At 47.4% G+C, this 14,808-nt stretch overlaps 2 protein-coding genes across 2 annotated transcripts in view; one reads left to right on the top strand and one right to left on the bottom strand.

Annotated features, from left to right (window-relative positions):
- LOC124471292 (NACHT, LRR and PYD domains-containing protein 12-like) overlaps positions 1 to 14,808 on the bottom strand; it is a 1,476,309-nt gene that overhangs the window by 1,176,607 nt on the left and 284,894 nt on the right. The window lies entirely within an intron of this gene.
- Positions 1 to 14,808, top strand: part of cita (citron rho-interacting serine/threonine kinase a) — a 71,447-nt gene that overhangs the window by 25,232 nt on the left and 31,407 nt on the right. Inside the window, exons 22-37 of the mRNA XM_047025725.1 lie at positions 2,106 to 2,280; positions 4,366 to 4,563; positions 5,021 to 5,074; positions 5,465 to 5,662; positions 6,047 to 6,240; positions 6,467 to 6,602; positions 7,024 to 7,128; positions 9,005 to 9,145; positions 9,428 to 9,535; positions 9,876 to 10,068; positions 10,485 to 10,652; positions 12,087 to 12,224; positions 12,580 to 12,760; positions 12,967 to 13,058; positions 13,155 to 13,259; positions 13,895 to 14,064. Of these exons, the coding sequence (XP_046881681.1) occupies positions 2,106 to 2,280; positions 4,366 to 4,563; positions 5,021 to 5,074; positions 5,465 to 5,662; positions 6,047 to 6,240; positions 6,467 to 6,602; positions 7,024 to 7,128; positions 9,005 to 9,145; positions 9,428 to 9,535; positions 9,876 to 10,068; positions 10,485 to 10,652; positions 12,087 to 12,224; positions 12,580 to 12,760; positions 12,967 to 13,058; positions 13,155 to 13,259; positions 13,895 to 14,064 (2,356 nt within the window). The remainder of the gene's footprint in view (positions 1 to 2,105; positions 2,281 to 4,365; positions 4,564 to 5,020; positions 5,075 to 5,464; positions 5,663 to 6,046; positions 6,241 to 6,466; positions 6,603 to 7,023; positions 7,129 to 9,004; positions 9,146 to 9,427; positions 9,536 to 9,875; positions 10,069 to 10,484; positions 10,653 to 12,086; positions 12,225 to 12,579; positions 12,761 to 12,966; positions 13,059 to 13,154; positions 13,260 to 13,894; positions 14,065 to 14,808) is intronic.

Raw genomic sequence — 14,808 nt, 5'->3', positions numbered from 1 at the left:
GTTGTCATGCTCGGGGGCACACAGTCTAATACTATGGAAGAAATGACGGGACGCTTTGTGAAAAGACAAATCAATGAGTATTTGTTAAGATTAAACAAGCTCTTCGGGGGAGGAAGAGAACGTTGAAGGGTGCCAAAGAAAAGAACACAGGAAAACAACTGTGTAAACGGCCTAACGAGATAATGCCTCTGTAATTACACAGCGCAAACAACAAAGACCTCTTGAACAGAGGGCAAGTGGGGTTTAAATGGGGAGATGGACGCATCTGATTGGTTGGGACCAAGGAGGCATCTGATTCGTCTAGACCGATAAGGCATCTGATTGAACCATGGAGGGGAGGATTGAACGGCCAATGAGTTGAATGACAAGCAAGGACGTCATCAGATGATGATCAGGAATACCTGCGAGGGAGAGAGCGAGACCATAACCACCACATCCCAAAGTCATATACAGTGTCTACTGGGTGATGCCTGAACAACAGTCCACAGAGAGAGTATGGAGCTCTTCCCCTTCCTGCTGTGTCATCCTCTATTACACAATGTCCTTTAGTGCCAGATCTAGTCAGACAAAGACATGGTTTAATTTACTCCCTGGAAACAAATTAAAAACTAAACGTTTTCTTATGCTGAATTCACTTTATCTGATCAGACTGTCGCTCTACCCGGCCTGTTGCCATAACTACCATGAATACTGGCCATTTTAACAAGCTGGTTAGATCCATGAGTTTGACAGGATCGCTGACAGTCCAAAAGGCATTTCATGTGCTCTGTGCGCCCATCGACTGGTGCGCCCGTCGACTGACATTGTGGCTGAGATTAAGCAGGGTGAAAGCTCTGCTGCATGTTGTTAAAAGGAAGTGTTATGTTCTAGAGCTACCTATACCTGGGGAGAGAAAGAACAACAGATTGTTGTGCCCTTTCTGAGATACCGGATTACTGTAGATGTGCACAAACAGGCGATTTACATCAAGGAAATGAAGTAAAGAGCTGTCAGCTGATGTCCTGTGTTATGCTGTTTGGGTTCATGGACTCTTGAGTTGTTTGGTGTACAGCAGAATGGATGTATAGTAATTAGTGCTGTCAAACGATTAAAATATTTAATCGCGATTAATCGCATTAATGTCATAGTTAACTCGCGATTAATCACAATTAATCGCACATTTCTATTTCTATCTATTCTAAATGTCCCTTGATTTCTTTTTGTCCCATTCTTTTTTTCAAATTGTAATGCTCTTATCAACATGGAAAAGTGGTTTGGATTGCTTCGTGCAAATATTTTTTGTTAATGAAAACAACATTGCAATCGCCTGGCTTTGACGAGGGGGCGGAGAATTTGCATCATCTGTGTGCTTGGCCATCAAGTGGTATTTCAGACTGGACGTGCTGCAATGATAGCTCATTTTACAACGACAAAACACACAGATCACTTTGGTCTTGTCAATGGAACCATTTGGCAACTTTTTAAAAGTAAACTTTCCATTCAGAATCTTATTGGCATCCATTTCGGCGTCTCGCGCTCGCCATCTACTCAAAACGTAAAGTTAACCTACTACCAGAGAATGTCTCATATCCGTAAACGGGCTCTGCTACTACGCTTTAGCCGGATCGCAAGCCAAACAAGTGTGTGGCGTGCCTGTTGTTTTGTTTCCGGTCTAGCTAGATCCGGTGTGGTGTTGTAGTTTTTCTACCTTCGGTAGTTGTTGCAACAGCATGTGAAAAAAAACTACAAAGTTTGCTAGGCCAAAAAGAGCGTTAATCGCGCGATAAAAAAATTGACGCCGTTAATTTGGGTTTGCGTTAACGCCGTTAATAACGCGTTAAACTGACAGCACTAATAGTAATACATGATTCATCGTAAATGCATCCATCCAGTATTAGTGAATTGCTGGCCTATTTATACATTTGAGATCAACAAGAAGCATTTAAAACCAAACAAAATACAACAGGGATCTACCGGGTCAAAAGTGATATGATACTTGGAACTTCCATGTTTTTAGAAAGTTCCATGAATCTAAAGTGTCGCCTCCCCCCCCCCCCCTCCCCCCCCCAGTCTTCCTGCTCCCCCCTGTGTTGTTACCGAGCTGTATGTGTGTGTGACCCTGGCAGGAAGGCCCAGGAGGAGATGATCTCGGAGCTGAGGCAGCAGAAGTTCTACCTGGAGTCGCAGGCGGGGAAGCTGGAGGCCCAAAACGCCAAGCTGGAGGAGCACCTGGAGAAGATGAGCGTGCAGGAGCAGAGCAAGAGGAGCCGCCTGCAGGAGCTGGAGACCAGGCTGAGAGAGGTGAGGGGGCGGAGCTAGACACCAGGCTGAGAGAGGTAAGGGGGCGGAGCTAGAGACCAGGCTGAGAGAGGTGAGGGGGCGGAGCTAGACACCAGGCTAAGAGAGATGAGGGGGCGGAGCTAGACACCAGGCTGAGAGAGGTGAGGGGGCGGAGCTAGACACCAGGCTGAGAGGTGAGGGGGCGGAGCTAGACACCAGGCTGAGAGAGGTGAGGGGGCGGAGCTAGACACCAGGCTGAGAGGTGAGGGGGCGGAGCTAGACACCAGGCTGAGAGAGGTGAGGGGGCGGAGCTAGAGACCAGGCTAACAATAGGTGCGTTCGACATTAACTGCGGCTGCATGAATTGACCGGCGAGAGTAGCCGCTTGCAGTCGGGCTTAAAAACAGCTCTGTGAAGTCGGACATTTCTGCTTCTCGTGGTTTGCTGCGTTGAAGTTGGTCACGGCTGATTAAGCGCTGTTTGCTTACTTTACTATTATTTATAATTAAACATAGTCTTTACGTTTGTGAAAAGGCAGAGTAAAACCCTTTCTTCAACTATTTTTTTATTAAACAGTTTGGTCCGGATTTGAGCATTGGCGAGTTGTCGTGTATGAGTCTGGCCAATCATGAATTAGCTGTGTCGTCATTAGAACCCGTGCAGTTGCTCTTGAGAAAATGCGCTCGGCTACACAGCCGGCAGTTCTCGAATCGATCTCACGGTACTTTGATGGCTACGTCACAGTGACCTAGCCTCGGCGCCGTCTCAAGTCGGACAAAAAGTCTACGAATTCACAGTTTCAGGTCAGCCAGCCGGCTGCAGCGCTGCATGAAGTCAGTCCATGTCGAACGCACCTATTGACAACATTCGACCGAAGGGCTGAACAATCTACAAGCCAGACAGCCACAAAGTAGGTTTAACAGACAAAAAGACAAAAACAATTGAGCTAAAAGCCAGGGAAAGAGGATGTATTTATAGACGGGATTTCAAAACAAATTGTGTTTTGTTCCCAAGCCTGGAGGCTGTGACGGCAAAGAGACGATCTCCCCAGTGCTTGTACCTTAGTAAAGGTTCCAACACTTTCGATTGCTACGCCAGAGACTCTCAATTCGGCATGGGCCAAATGCCTGTCACCGGTTTATGTAGCAACAGCAAGAGTCTTTCAACCACAGCTTGTATTTCTGTCAACAGCAGTGTTCACTTTAAGTTTTAAACTTCATATAGAGACTTTGGGTAGTTGATTCCACCCTAACATAGGCAGTGCTTGTCGGACCTGTGTACTTCCCTCAACAGTCATGGGACACTTCACCACAAGTTTTGGCACCTCCACTGCTCACAGATCCCCTTCAAACCTTCTTAGGCTGAATCATATTAAATGGCTCCCCCTCCTCCCAAACCCACCCCTGGATGCATGCCTGGGTTCGGTTTTTGCCCTAATTCAGTGTAATACATGCTGTAATGTGTACAACGGCTTATTCCAAACAAGTCATTTGATTGGACAAGAGGCATTCCATGAGGGCTGATATTTAGTATAACAGGTCTGCGACTTTCATCCAAAAATGTATCACCACACAGTCGTTAGTGTGCAGGAAAATCTTTCAGTGTTTCTTGGCAACAGTCCAGTCCCAGTTCAGTTGTGGAACTATTTGTGTTGGCTGAGTTAGTAAATAATGAACAACAAACAATCTGCCGTTGCTTATTACCGTTAACTCATAAATGGCAGTTGTAGGACTGTGGCATAATATCTATTTCACACTCAAGGGTTGTGCTGTTATACTGAACATCCGCACAGCGGGGAGTATTTTCACTTCCCGGTCTTTGGTTGATGTTGAGCGGAGCATCCGTCTCGTGACGTCGCCAACATTACATTTACATTACATTTAGTCATTTAGCAGATTCTCTTATCCACAGCGACTTACAGTAAGTACAGGGACATTCCTCCCCCGGCCAGTAGGGTGAAGTGCCCTGCCCAAGGACACAACGTCATTTGGCACGGCCGGGAATCAAACTGGCAACCTTCAGATTACTAGCCCGATTCCCTCACCGCTCAGCCACCTGACTCCCTGCGTGTGTCCTGCTGGGGCGTGTGTTGTGACGTCCCACCAGATGGGCCTGGAGCACGAGGAGCAGAAGCTGGAGATCAAGCGGCAGGTGTCGGAGCTGACCCTGTCGCTGCAGGAGCGCGAGTCCCAGATCAGCGGGCTGCAGGCGGCGCGTCACGCCCTGGAGAGCCAGCTGCAGCAGGCCAAGACGGAGCTGGAGGACACCACGGCCGAGGCCGAGGAGGAGATCACCGCGCTCAGGGTGAGAGAGACACGCTCACACACACACACAGACACACACTGACACACACACGCTCACTCACACTCACACTCACACGTGTATTCACACAGACACACACAAGCTCACACACACACATTCATACAAACTCATCATCCAGCCATCATCAGCTTGGCACAGTTGAACTAGTGTCTGGAGTGTATAGGACTGGCTTCACAACAAGTATATTCCACAAAAGGATATTCTCCAGCTGTACGTGTAAACTTCACACACAGTGTTGTTTGCATCCAGTGCAAACAACATGTGCAGTCATCTAGCCAATATCTACACTGCCTCTACAACACCCTTCTCATGCGGCAAACTGATACTGGATTTTAGTCACCCGTATTAGGAGTGTAAGTGATTGTGTTCACCCAGTGATGGTTCACCCAGTGATGGTTCTCTGTGGTGATGATCCTCTTTCACTTTTGTTTCCTTTCAGACTCACAGAGATGAAATTCAGCACAAGTTCGACGCGTTGAGAGACAGCTGCTCGGTACTTGAATCCCTCAAACGTCGCCCAGTGTCAACATCATTCCACCTTTTCCATCTGGAACCATTTGGTTGCAGAGCAAAACAAAAACCTATTATCTTTTTTTTTTTTTTTAATCTAGCGCCTGTTTTAAGATACCGATTCCAATAAAAATTCATTGTATTTTTTATTAATGATGCTCGATTTTACATTCGCTGCCAAGGCTGTGTTAACAAGGGTGTACAGTTTGATCACACATTCACACATCAGAGTTCATTTAATCAACATGTATTGTACAAAGTTTAATATTGTGTCTGTGACGTGTGTGTCTGTGACATGTCTGTGACGTGTGTGTGTGTGTGACTGACGTGTGTGTCTGTGACATGTCTGTGACGTGTGTGTGTGTGTCTCCAGGTGATCACAGACCTGGAGGAGCAGCTGACCCAGCTGAGCCAGGAGAACGCTGAGCTGAATCGGCAGAACTTCTACCTGTCCAAGCAGCTGGACGAGGCCTCAGACGAGAGCGATGACCGCCTGCAGCTCAGCCAGGACCTGGACCGCCTGCGGAGAGAGGTGGCCGACCGCGAGATGCACCTCAACAACCAGAAACAGGTACGACTGACACCTCAACAACCAGAAACGGGTACAACTGACACCTCAACAACCAGAAACGGGTACGACTGACACCTCAACAACCACAAGCAGGTACGACAAACATGAACTAAACAAACTGACATGCTCTCAGGAATATCATTGGTGGAAGTGTTTACATTTAGGTAATTTAATTGAACTAGTTTCTGTTGGAACACATCGTCACTGCACTACTCTGTCCATTCAGTATTCTGTCCCTAAAATGACCATACTGGTTGCATTTGCAAAGTTAAAACTAAAACTAACAAAACAAGCAGGAGTTGAAGGTAGCCATGACTATGTAAACCACACGTACCGAGGTGGAGGTTGGTTCTTGCTGAAGGCCGTGCTGGTGTGTTGGTGTAGAACATGGAGACCCTGAAGACCACATGCTCCATGCTGGAGGAGCAGGTGGTGGAGCTGGAGTCCCTGAACGACGAGCTGCTGGAGAAGGAGCGGCAGTGGGAGGCATGGAGGGGCGCGCTGGAGGACGAGAAGAGCCAGGCGGAGAGGAGGACCAGGGACGTGCAGAGGCTGCTGGACAACGAGAAGCAGAACAGGTACGGGCTGGAGAGAGACCCTGCTAACACACACACACGCATTGGAGGGGAGAGCGAAGGATACAGACTTCAAAACAAGTAACAAACAAGCGCTACTTCTAAGCGCTAAACATTCTTTGTGGACCCACAGAGCGAGATATAGAGCCGCTGGTCACGTCTATAGAACACTTCGATAGTTGAAACTAGTCATGTGACTCATCCAAGTACCAAATGTTTCCTCACGAAGGCTGCGTGCGGATCAGCGCAGTTCCGAATCCCGCCAAGCGGTGGAGCTAGCGGTCAGGGAGCACAAGGCTGAGATTGTGGCCCTACAGCAGGCCCTGAAGGAGCAGAGGCTCAAGGCTGAGAGTCTCTCTGACACGGTGAGTCTGCTCTTTCCTACTTCCAACCATGCCTCCTCCCTCTCCCATCCATCTCCACGGTCGTTCCACTACAGCAGGGGTGTTCAATGGTGGTCCTCAGGGTCCCCTGCTCCAACACGCCTAATTCAAATGGATGGGTTGTTATCGAGCTCTGTGGAAGCCAGGTAATGACCGTTCATTTGAATCAGGTGTGCCGGAGCAGGGAGCAGCATCTAAAACATGCAAGGCAGTGGACTCTGAGGACCACGATTGAAGACCCCTGCACTACATTGTTCTCTTTACGCTTTATCTGTTTTTGGAAACCGCCTTAATCCCTAAGGATTTTTTTATTTTTTTTGTACTTGTCTTGACGCATGAGAGAACTGTTGTTGAGAGCAGTGATGTGGTGGTGAAGTGGTGATGGTGAACGTTGTGTTTGCAGCTGAATGACCTGGAGAAGAAGCACGCCATGCTGGAGATGAATGCTCGCAGCCTGCAGCAGAAGCTGGAGATGGAGAGAGAGCTGAAACAGAGGCTGATGGATGAGGTGGAGACACACGACAGACACACACACACACCTAAGACAAACAGGGCCTCGTTTACTAACATTGCGACCGCAGCTTAATCCGCGCCTTTGACCAACTGCAAATAGCGGACGGTGTATTTCTGCATTTTGCGTGGTATTTATCAAACCAGATCCTCATCAGCGCCCATTAGTGTTAATTAGCGCGCCGTTAGGGAAAGAAAAAAGAGACGGGAAAAACTGCATGTTATTGCCATCATGGGTGATTCGAGGAAAAGAAAACAGAAGCTACACTCAGCGAAACAGGAGCTACACCTACTTTCCCTTATACCCTGCCAGCAGCGGTAATCTGCGTTTTTACTCAAGTGCGCTGCCTTTGTAAATACGGTGTTATGTCTTTACCCGCTATTTCACGACTGAAATTGGCGCAATCATGTTAGTAAATGAAGCCCACAGACCTACTTCCATTTTCTTTACCTCAGAATTAAAATAGTAGGTTTTGCAATGAAATTATATACATTTCTCACTGGAAAATCAAGTCACCTGCTATCAATCTTTAGCACATTTATGTTTATGAAACAGTACACTCTAACGATACACTCCGCTCATGATACAATACGTATCACGATATTTTTGACAAAATGTTTAATGAAACTGAAATTCAATCAACAGATAAACATAAAAAAATCTATAACTTTCTTTGTTGTACATACAACTTTGTTAATTCAGTTCAAGCGATTTTTGTAAATGCTTGTGTGACACAGGTGCAGAGTAGGCCATGGGCTGGTAGCTCAACCCATAGGATCAAATGGACTTCATATTGTAAAAATATTGCCAAAACTCTACGATACATATTGTAAAATTTTCGAATTGCGAGATAATGTGCCGCGGTATATTGTTGAACCCCTGGTACACTGACTTCTATTCACATGTCACAGGATTCACCATCAACTACAGTGTTTGCCTCTGTAGTTTAAAGCATTGTTGCTAGGAAAATATTTTTAACTCGCTGCTCCCTGCGGTTCCTAAGCGGCATCCAGGGCATGTGCCTTTTATCTCCCGCCTAATCACTGATGATAGGCTCGGAATATCTGGCCAGGGTTTAAAGAGTGAGACTGCATGTATCAGATGCCTGGCATTCATTGATTTCATGCAGAAAAACAGGTGTACATACAGTACAGTACTCAATCATGTACAGAACATCAGTTAATGTATTGCTTAATGGAAAGTTGAGCTATTGTAGGCAAATTGAAGACATGGGTCTCTCACATTTACATGCATTCATTTAGCAGACTTTGTACAAATAGTGCGCCTAGTAGTTGCAGCAGATAATGAAGGACAACAAGAGCACAGTTAAAAGTATTACAGTGGTTAGTGCCAAGAATGGTCTGTAGAACTCTTCTGCCTAACAACTGCATCAACAGTGCATGGCTGGTAAAGTTGTTCCAGTGGCGGACACACATCCTGATTAAGCCTTTCAAGAACACAGAATCCAAAACACAGAGCTATGACTCAGAGATGCACAAATAACACACAATATATCGGGCTTGAGATTCTCATAAAATCATTTGATATCAGGTGTCTGTATAGTAGCCATATTTATTCATTGCACTTTTTTGTGCTTTGCCTTTGAATTTAAACCATGAGTGGAGGACAGGGTGTTGAAATTCATGATATATTATATTACACTATGTATATCACCATATATACTGTATATTGTAACTTACGTATATCACCATATATACTGTATATTGTAACTGTGTATATCACCATATATACTGTATATTGTAACTGACGTATATCACCATATATACTGTATATTGCAACTGTGTATATCACCATATATACTGTATATTGTAACTGCGGGGACCTTGACGGAGTCCACGTGTTGCTCCTGCAGCAAGGCAAGCTCCAGCAGCAGATGGACCTGCAGAAAACGCACATCTTCAGGCTGACCCAGGGGCTGCAGGACGCCCTGGACCAGACCGACCTGCTCAAGACCGAGAGGACCGATCTGGAGTACCAGCTGGAGAACATCCAGGTAGGCGTGCTGCGCCTCGCCGGGCCATTCTGCTGGTTTGGATATTTACACTTGTTTACGTTTCTCTGGTTACATCATGCCGCGCAGTTGTCCAAAGCCGCCACTGTTTCTCTGGATACTTCCTGTTGGGTTTGCTGGTTTTCCCTTTTAACACTTTATTTCATGTTGCTGAAAGTATGGAAACTCTAATCGGTGCAGGGGGTGTTTTTAAATTGTTGTGTGAATAAACAACACAGTTTTTGTTTACTGATGGAAATAATGTTGCTTTCGCTCTCACCCCAGGCTGTGTATTCTCACGAGAAGGTTAAGATGGAGGGCACCATCTCCCAGCAGACCAAGCTCATCGACTTCCTCCAGGCCAAAATGGACCAGCCAGCCAAGAAAAAGAAGGTAGCGTAAGACTCGATGCACGTTAGCCGCTCGGAGATGTCAAATCCTGCCGCCGCCTTGAACCAATAATCTGGAATTTGCAACATGACCATTTTCAGACCAGTCTAGGGTCCTTTCCTGGCTGCTAGTATGGTTTTTTCCATCATGTTTACATTTAGTCATTTAGCAGACGCTCTTCTCCAGAGCGACTTACAGTAAGTACAGGGACATTCCCCTCGAGGCAGGTAGGGTGAAGTGCCTTGCCTAAGGACACGTCATTTGTCACGGCCGGGAATTGAACCCTTCTGATTGGTAGCCCGATTCCCTAACCGCCCAGCCATCTGACCTGACCTGTTTGCAGGGCATATTCGGCCGGCGGCGCGAGGATGTGGGCACCAACGTGAGTGCGGTGGGAGGCCCGTCGGGGCCGCTGGCGGCGCCGCTGCAGTACAGCGACATGAAGCTGGCCCTGGAGAAGGAGCGCTCGCGCTGTGCCGAGCTGGAAGACGCCTTGCAGAAGATGAGGATGGAGCTGCGCTCCCTCAGGGACGAGAGTAGGTGTCACCCCGACCAGCCTGCTCTTCTGTTAGAAAACCGGCTGGACAGCTATGGTTGTGTCCTTTTGTCTGGTACTGCAAAAAAAACAACCTCAAACTGCAGGACACTTTCTTTTTCTCAACGTCAACTTACACACTGAATATTATTTGGGTGGGGTCTGATGTCACTCCTCCGCTATTTGGTGTGCTGGGTTTAAGTCTGAGCGCGCCCCAGCATGGCTGTGACAAGCATCCGACTTAAAGAGCTGTGACGAGGGGAGCCATGCAGCATAGCAAGTGTACACCATGAGCATACTTTGAGGGCATGCTGTACTTCAGGGTTGGTCACCCCTGCTGTACTTAGTCCAAAGGTTTCATTTTGATTTCCAAACACTGCTCTCTTCTATTGTCAAACCCTTCTCTGGTCCGTTCAGCGGCCCACTTCAAGGCGCAGGAGCACGCGCTCCCCTCCACCCCCGCGGCTGCCCGCCAGCAGATCCTCATGTCCGCCATCGTCAAGTCCCCCGAGCACCAGCCCAACCCCAGCGGCCTCCTGGCCCCCTCCGGCTCCGCCCGCTGCAAAGACACCTCCACACCGGAAGGTGAGTCTCGCTCTCTCTGACACAGCGGTTCTCCTCAAGTCCACCGCCGTGACCTGCTGCGATCTCTCCGGTCCACTTTTTTCTGGAGCCCTCGGCCTGGCGGTCCTTTCTGTGCTTGGTTGTCCTTTCACCGTAGCTACCTTAGACCCCTCTCTCTCTCTCCTCTCTTTCTCCTGCTCCTCACAGAGAAAAGGAGGGTCACTTTTGAAAGTAAGTCCGGAAACTTTGACGTCCACCTCCTCCATTCCATCTGTCTGAGCGGCCCTTATCTCGACTGCCTCATGGGACGTGTGCAACAAGGCTCAGAAGCCAGAGTGCACACGTTGAGCTGTGTAATTTACCTGGGTTAGTTTGAGGCTTGGCACAGGGAATAGGTCGATCGGTTTTGCAACTCCATCGCTTATCTGTTACCTTGTTGCATGTCTGAATCAGGTTGCATGTCCTCTAGCATGATAATGAAGCGGCTCCTGGAGTAGACGGCATGCTAACTAACTGGCATTATGGGGAGATATTAAACATGCTGTTCCTTATCAGTATATCCAGAAACTTTGAACATTACGTTTTTCACTTTCATCCATCTCCCAGTGAGTCATACACTGTACAATGTATGCACAAAACATACTGTCATTGGCATGATTCTTCTTGGAGCTTTGATTTATTCTACCCAGCAGTGAAGAAGAAATAAATGTGTACAGTATCAACATTTCTTATACGACTTAATCATGCACACTGTCTCCAAAGACATGCAAGGCAATAAGGTAGCTTTCCTTACCGTGAAGACCAGTCTTTTGTTTGGAAATGCTGCTTGTACCCTGTGTAAGCGAACAAATAAACAGTCGAACTGTCCTAGGAGTGGTAATGCAACACCATCTTTCACCAGCAGAGTGAGCTCTGTCTATGTGGCTAGTCTAGTTACTGGTCTAGTTACTGACCCTGTCTATGATACTGGTCTAGTTACTGACCCTGTCTATGATACTGGTCTAGTTACTGACCCTTGGCCTAAGCGATTTGTACTACTATTAGTGCTTATCCAGCTTGTCTCTCCATACTGTGTTGGGCCAAAAAAGGATTTGAATCTTGCCCAAATTTATGTCAGTCTGAGAACGCCAATTTTCAGAATGGAGGAAGCAATAACAGCCATTATAAACATATATTTAGTTTTTTGGGAAATGAGCACCCTCTAAAATCCAACGGTATGAATGTTGGACAACCCTTAGCCAAATGACTTGTGGTGAAGACGTTGTTGGAAGGACAGTTGTAGTGACAGTTTCATTATTATAATTCATTTTAATAGGGAATAATAAAATGTATTTTTAAGTAATGAACATGTAATGTATGTAACTGGTGACAGCTTACTGACCCCACACTACTATGTATTCTTTTTTTTAATCTCCTTTGTTGACTCCTACTTTCCCCCCCGTCTGTTGTGTGTAGAGTTTGGTCGGCGTGTGAAGGAGAGGATGCACCACAACATTCCTCACCGCTTCACCGTGGGCCTCAACATGAGGGCGGCCAAGTGCTCCGTCTGCTTGGACACGGTGCACTTCGGACGGCAGGCGGCCACCTGCCTAGGTCTGCAGGGGCACCAGGCGCACCAGCCCATGCTACACCTGCACTGTCGTTTAGCACCCCCATATCAGCCACATCCAGATACTGCCTGAAGAAAATACAGCTGAAGATTAAGGATTAGAAGGGCATAGCTCTAACACAAATGTCGGTGGTCCGAGTCAAGGGTCGGCCCGAGCAAAGTTAGCACATCTCAGCCACATCCACAAAGACATTAGCATCGTCAACAAATCATCTTTAGGGGGCAAAAACATTGAGAATGAGAACAGAATACATAACGGTTTTCAAAGTTGGTTGTATTTCATCACTGGTCCACCTGGTATTCCTTTGACAGTTGTTTTTGTTCTTTCTCTGGCTGCAGAGTGCCACACCCTGTGCCACCCCAAGTGTTCCCCCTGCCTCCCGGCCACCTGTGGCCTGCCCGCCGAGTACGCCGCCCACTTCTCCGAGGCCCTGTGCCGGGACAAGGCCAGCTCCCCCGCCCTGCAGCCCCGAGAGGCCAGCGGACACGTGCGCTTGGAGGGCTGGATGAAGCAGCCCAGGTAGCGCGTCTGAAGCTAACGCCATTTAGCCTCTTTAGCATGTTATCAAAGACTGACATGAACGTCCCGTGAAAGGGCGTTGATTTGAATGAATATTTCAGCCAAAATCTTGAGTCTCTTTGCCTTTTCTTGTGCGTGTCTGTGGACTTGCGTGTCTGTGGACGTGCGTGTCTGTGGACGTGTGTGTCGGTGCTGCGTGTCTGCAGGAACGCGAAGCGCGGCCAGCAGGGCTGGGAGCAGAAGTACGTGGTGTTAGATGGGACCAAGGTGTCCATCTACGAGACGGAGCCTAGAGAAGGTCAGTCGGGCCCTGCACCATCGGAGCTCCCCTGCCGGATGTCTGTGGGGGTTTGGGTTCTAAACTACGTGTTTTTTTTCCTGGTTCGGTTTGAAGACTCTATGAAGCCAGACGATGAGTTTGAGTTGTGTCTTCCGGATGGCGACGTGACTGTCCATGGTGCCGTCGGAGCCTCTGAACTGATCAACACAGCCAATTCGGGTGAGGCTTGCCTAATGGCACTTATTGCCATCTTCTTGACTGTTTAGCTCGTTGACCTCGATACAAAAGCAGAGGGTTGAATTGTTGGTCTGTCAAACTGTTTTTATAATGTCGAGTGGCAAATCACAAGTTTGCCAAACTAAAGATAAAGATTTTTAGACTTTATTGTCACTAAAGGGACATTTGTTTTGACTTCCATGCTGCAGTTAATAAAAAAAACATTAACACAAATCATGACACTATCTACACAATAACATGACAGGGCTCTCAAGTTTTATAAAGAGTGAGATTACATCTCTTAGGGGAGGTGCCATTCCAATATTTGCTGCAGTTCCCCCTCCGTTTTCAAAAGTAAGTACTTTTCGCACTCCAACTGCAGTGCCCTTGCACTCATAGTTTGCCTATAACATCCAGGAGTCATGATAGTGGGAGGGTCTTCTTCTAGGACCACATATCATGTTCTCTGATCAGCTGGGGTCTGAAGTCACACCATGGGGTCTTCCTACGGGACTTTGACCCTCGTTAAAGAGCGTATGTGACGCTGTGTCGTGACGCTGTGTCGTGACGCTGTGTCGTGACGCTGTGTCGTGACGCTGTGTCGTGACGCTGTGTCGTGACGCTTTGTGCCCGTGCAGATATCCCGTACATCCTGAAGCTGGAGTCTCACCCATACACTACCTGCTGGCCGGGCCAGTCTCTCTTCTTCATGGCCCCCAGTTTCCCAGACAAGCAGCGCTGGGTGGCCGTCCTGGAGTCAGTGGTGGCTGGCAGCCGTGGCTCCAAGGAGAAGGTTGATGCCGATGCGGTGAGTTGATTCTGCAGTATGGACACTATACTGATGTGGTGAGTTGATACTGCAGTATGGACACTATAAACTGATGTGGTGAGTTGATACTGCAGTATGGACACCATATACTGATGCGGTGAGTTGATACTGCAGTATGGACACCATATACTGATGCGGTGAGTTGATACTGCAGTATGGACACCATATACTGATGTGGTGAGTTGATTCTGCAGTATGGACACTATACTGATGTGGTGAGTTGATACTGCAGTATGGACACCATATACTGATGCGGTGAGTTGATACTGCAGTATGGACACTATATACTGATGTGGTGAGTTGATACTGCAGTATGGACACTATATACTGATGTGGTGAGTTGATTCTGCAGTATGGACACTATATACTGATGCAGTGAGTTGATTCTGCAGTATGGACACTATATACTGATGTGGTGAGTTGATACTGCAGTATAGTGCCTGTCACCTACACCATTAAGAAAGACAACAAAAAATTTCCTGAATTCAAAGTGCTTTCCGCATAATTGTTTTCGCCCTCTTCACAATACCAAACAAGGAACAATGTGATAGAATGCCTAGTGTAGTTATTGAAAATGAAATCCACAAATACATATGTATGGTGAATATAACTTCACCTCAGACTACTAGTCATTGAGGGTCTGCGACAGTGAGCCTACTGTGCTGCTAGTCTTGTTTGGAGAGAGGAGCAGCCAAGAGTCCAGAGCCCCGGTACCCCCAGTCT

Source organism: Hypomesus transpacificus, chromosome 9 (genome assembly GCF_021917145.1).
Source record: "Hypomesus transpacificus isolate Combined female chromosome 9, fHypTra1, whole genome shotgun sequence".
Taxonomy (NCBI): Eukaryota; Metazoa; Chordata; class Actinopteri; order Osmeriformes; family Osmeridae; genus Hypomesus; species Hypomesus transpacificus.
Note: the sequence above shows the minus strand (reverse complement) of the source record. Positions and strands in the feature narration are given on the sequence as shown.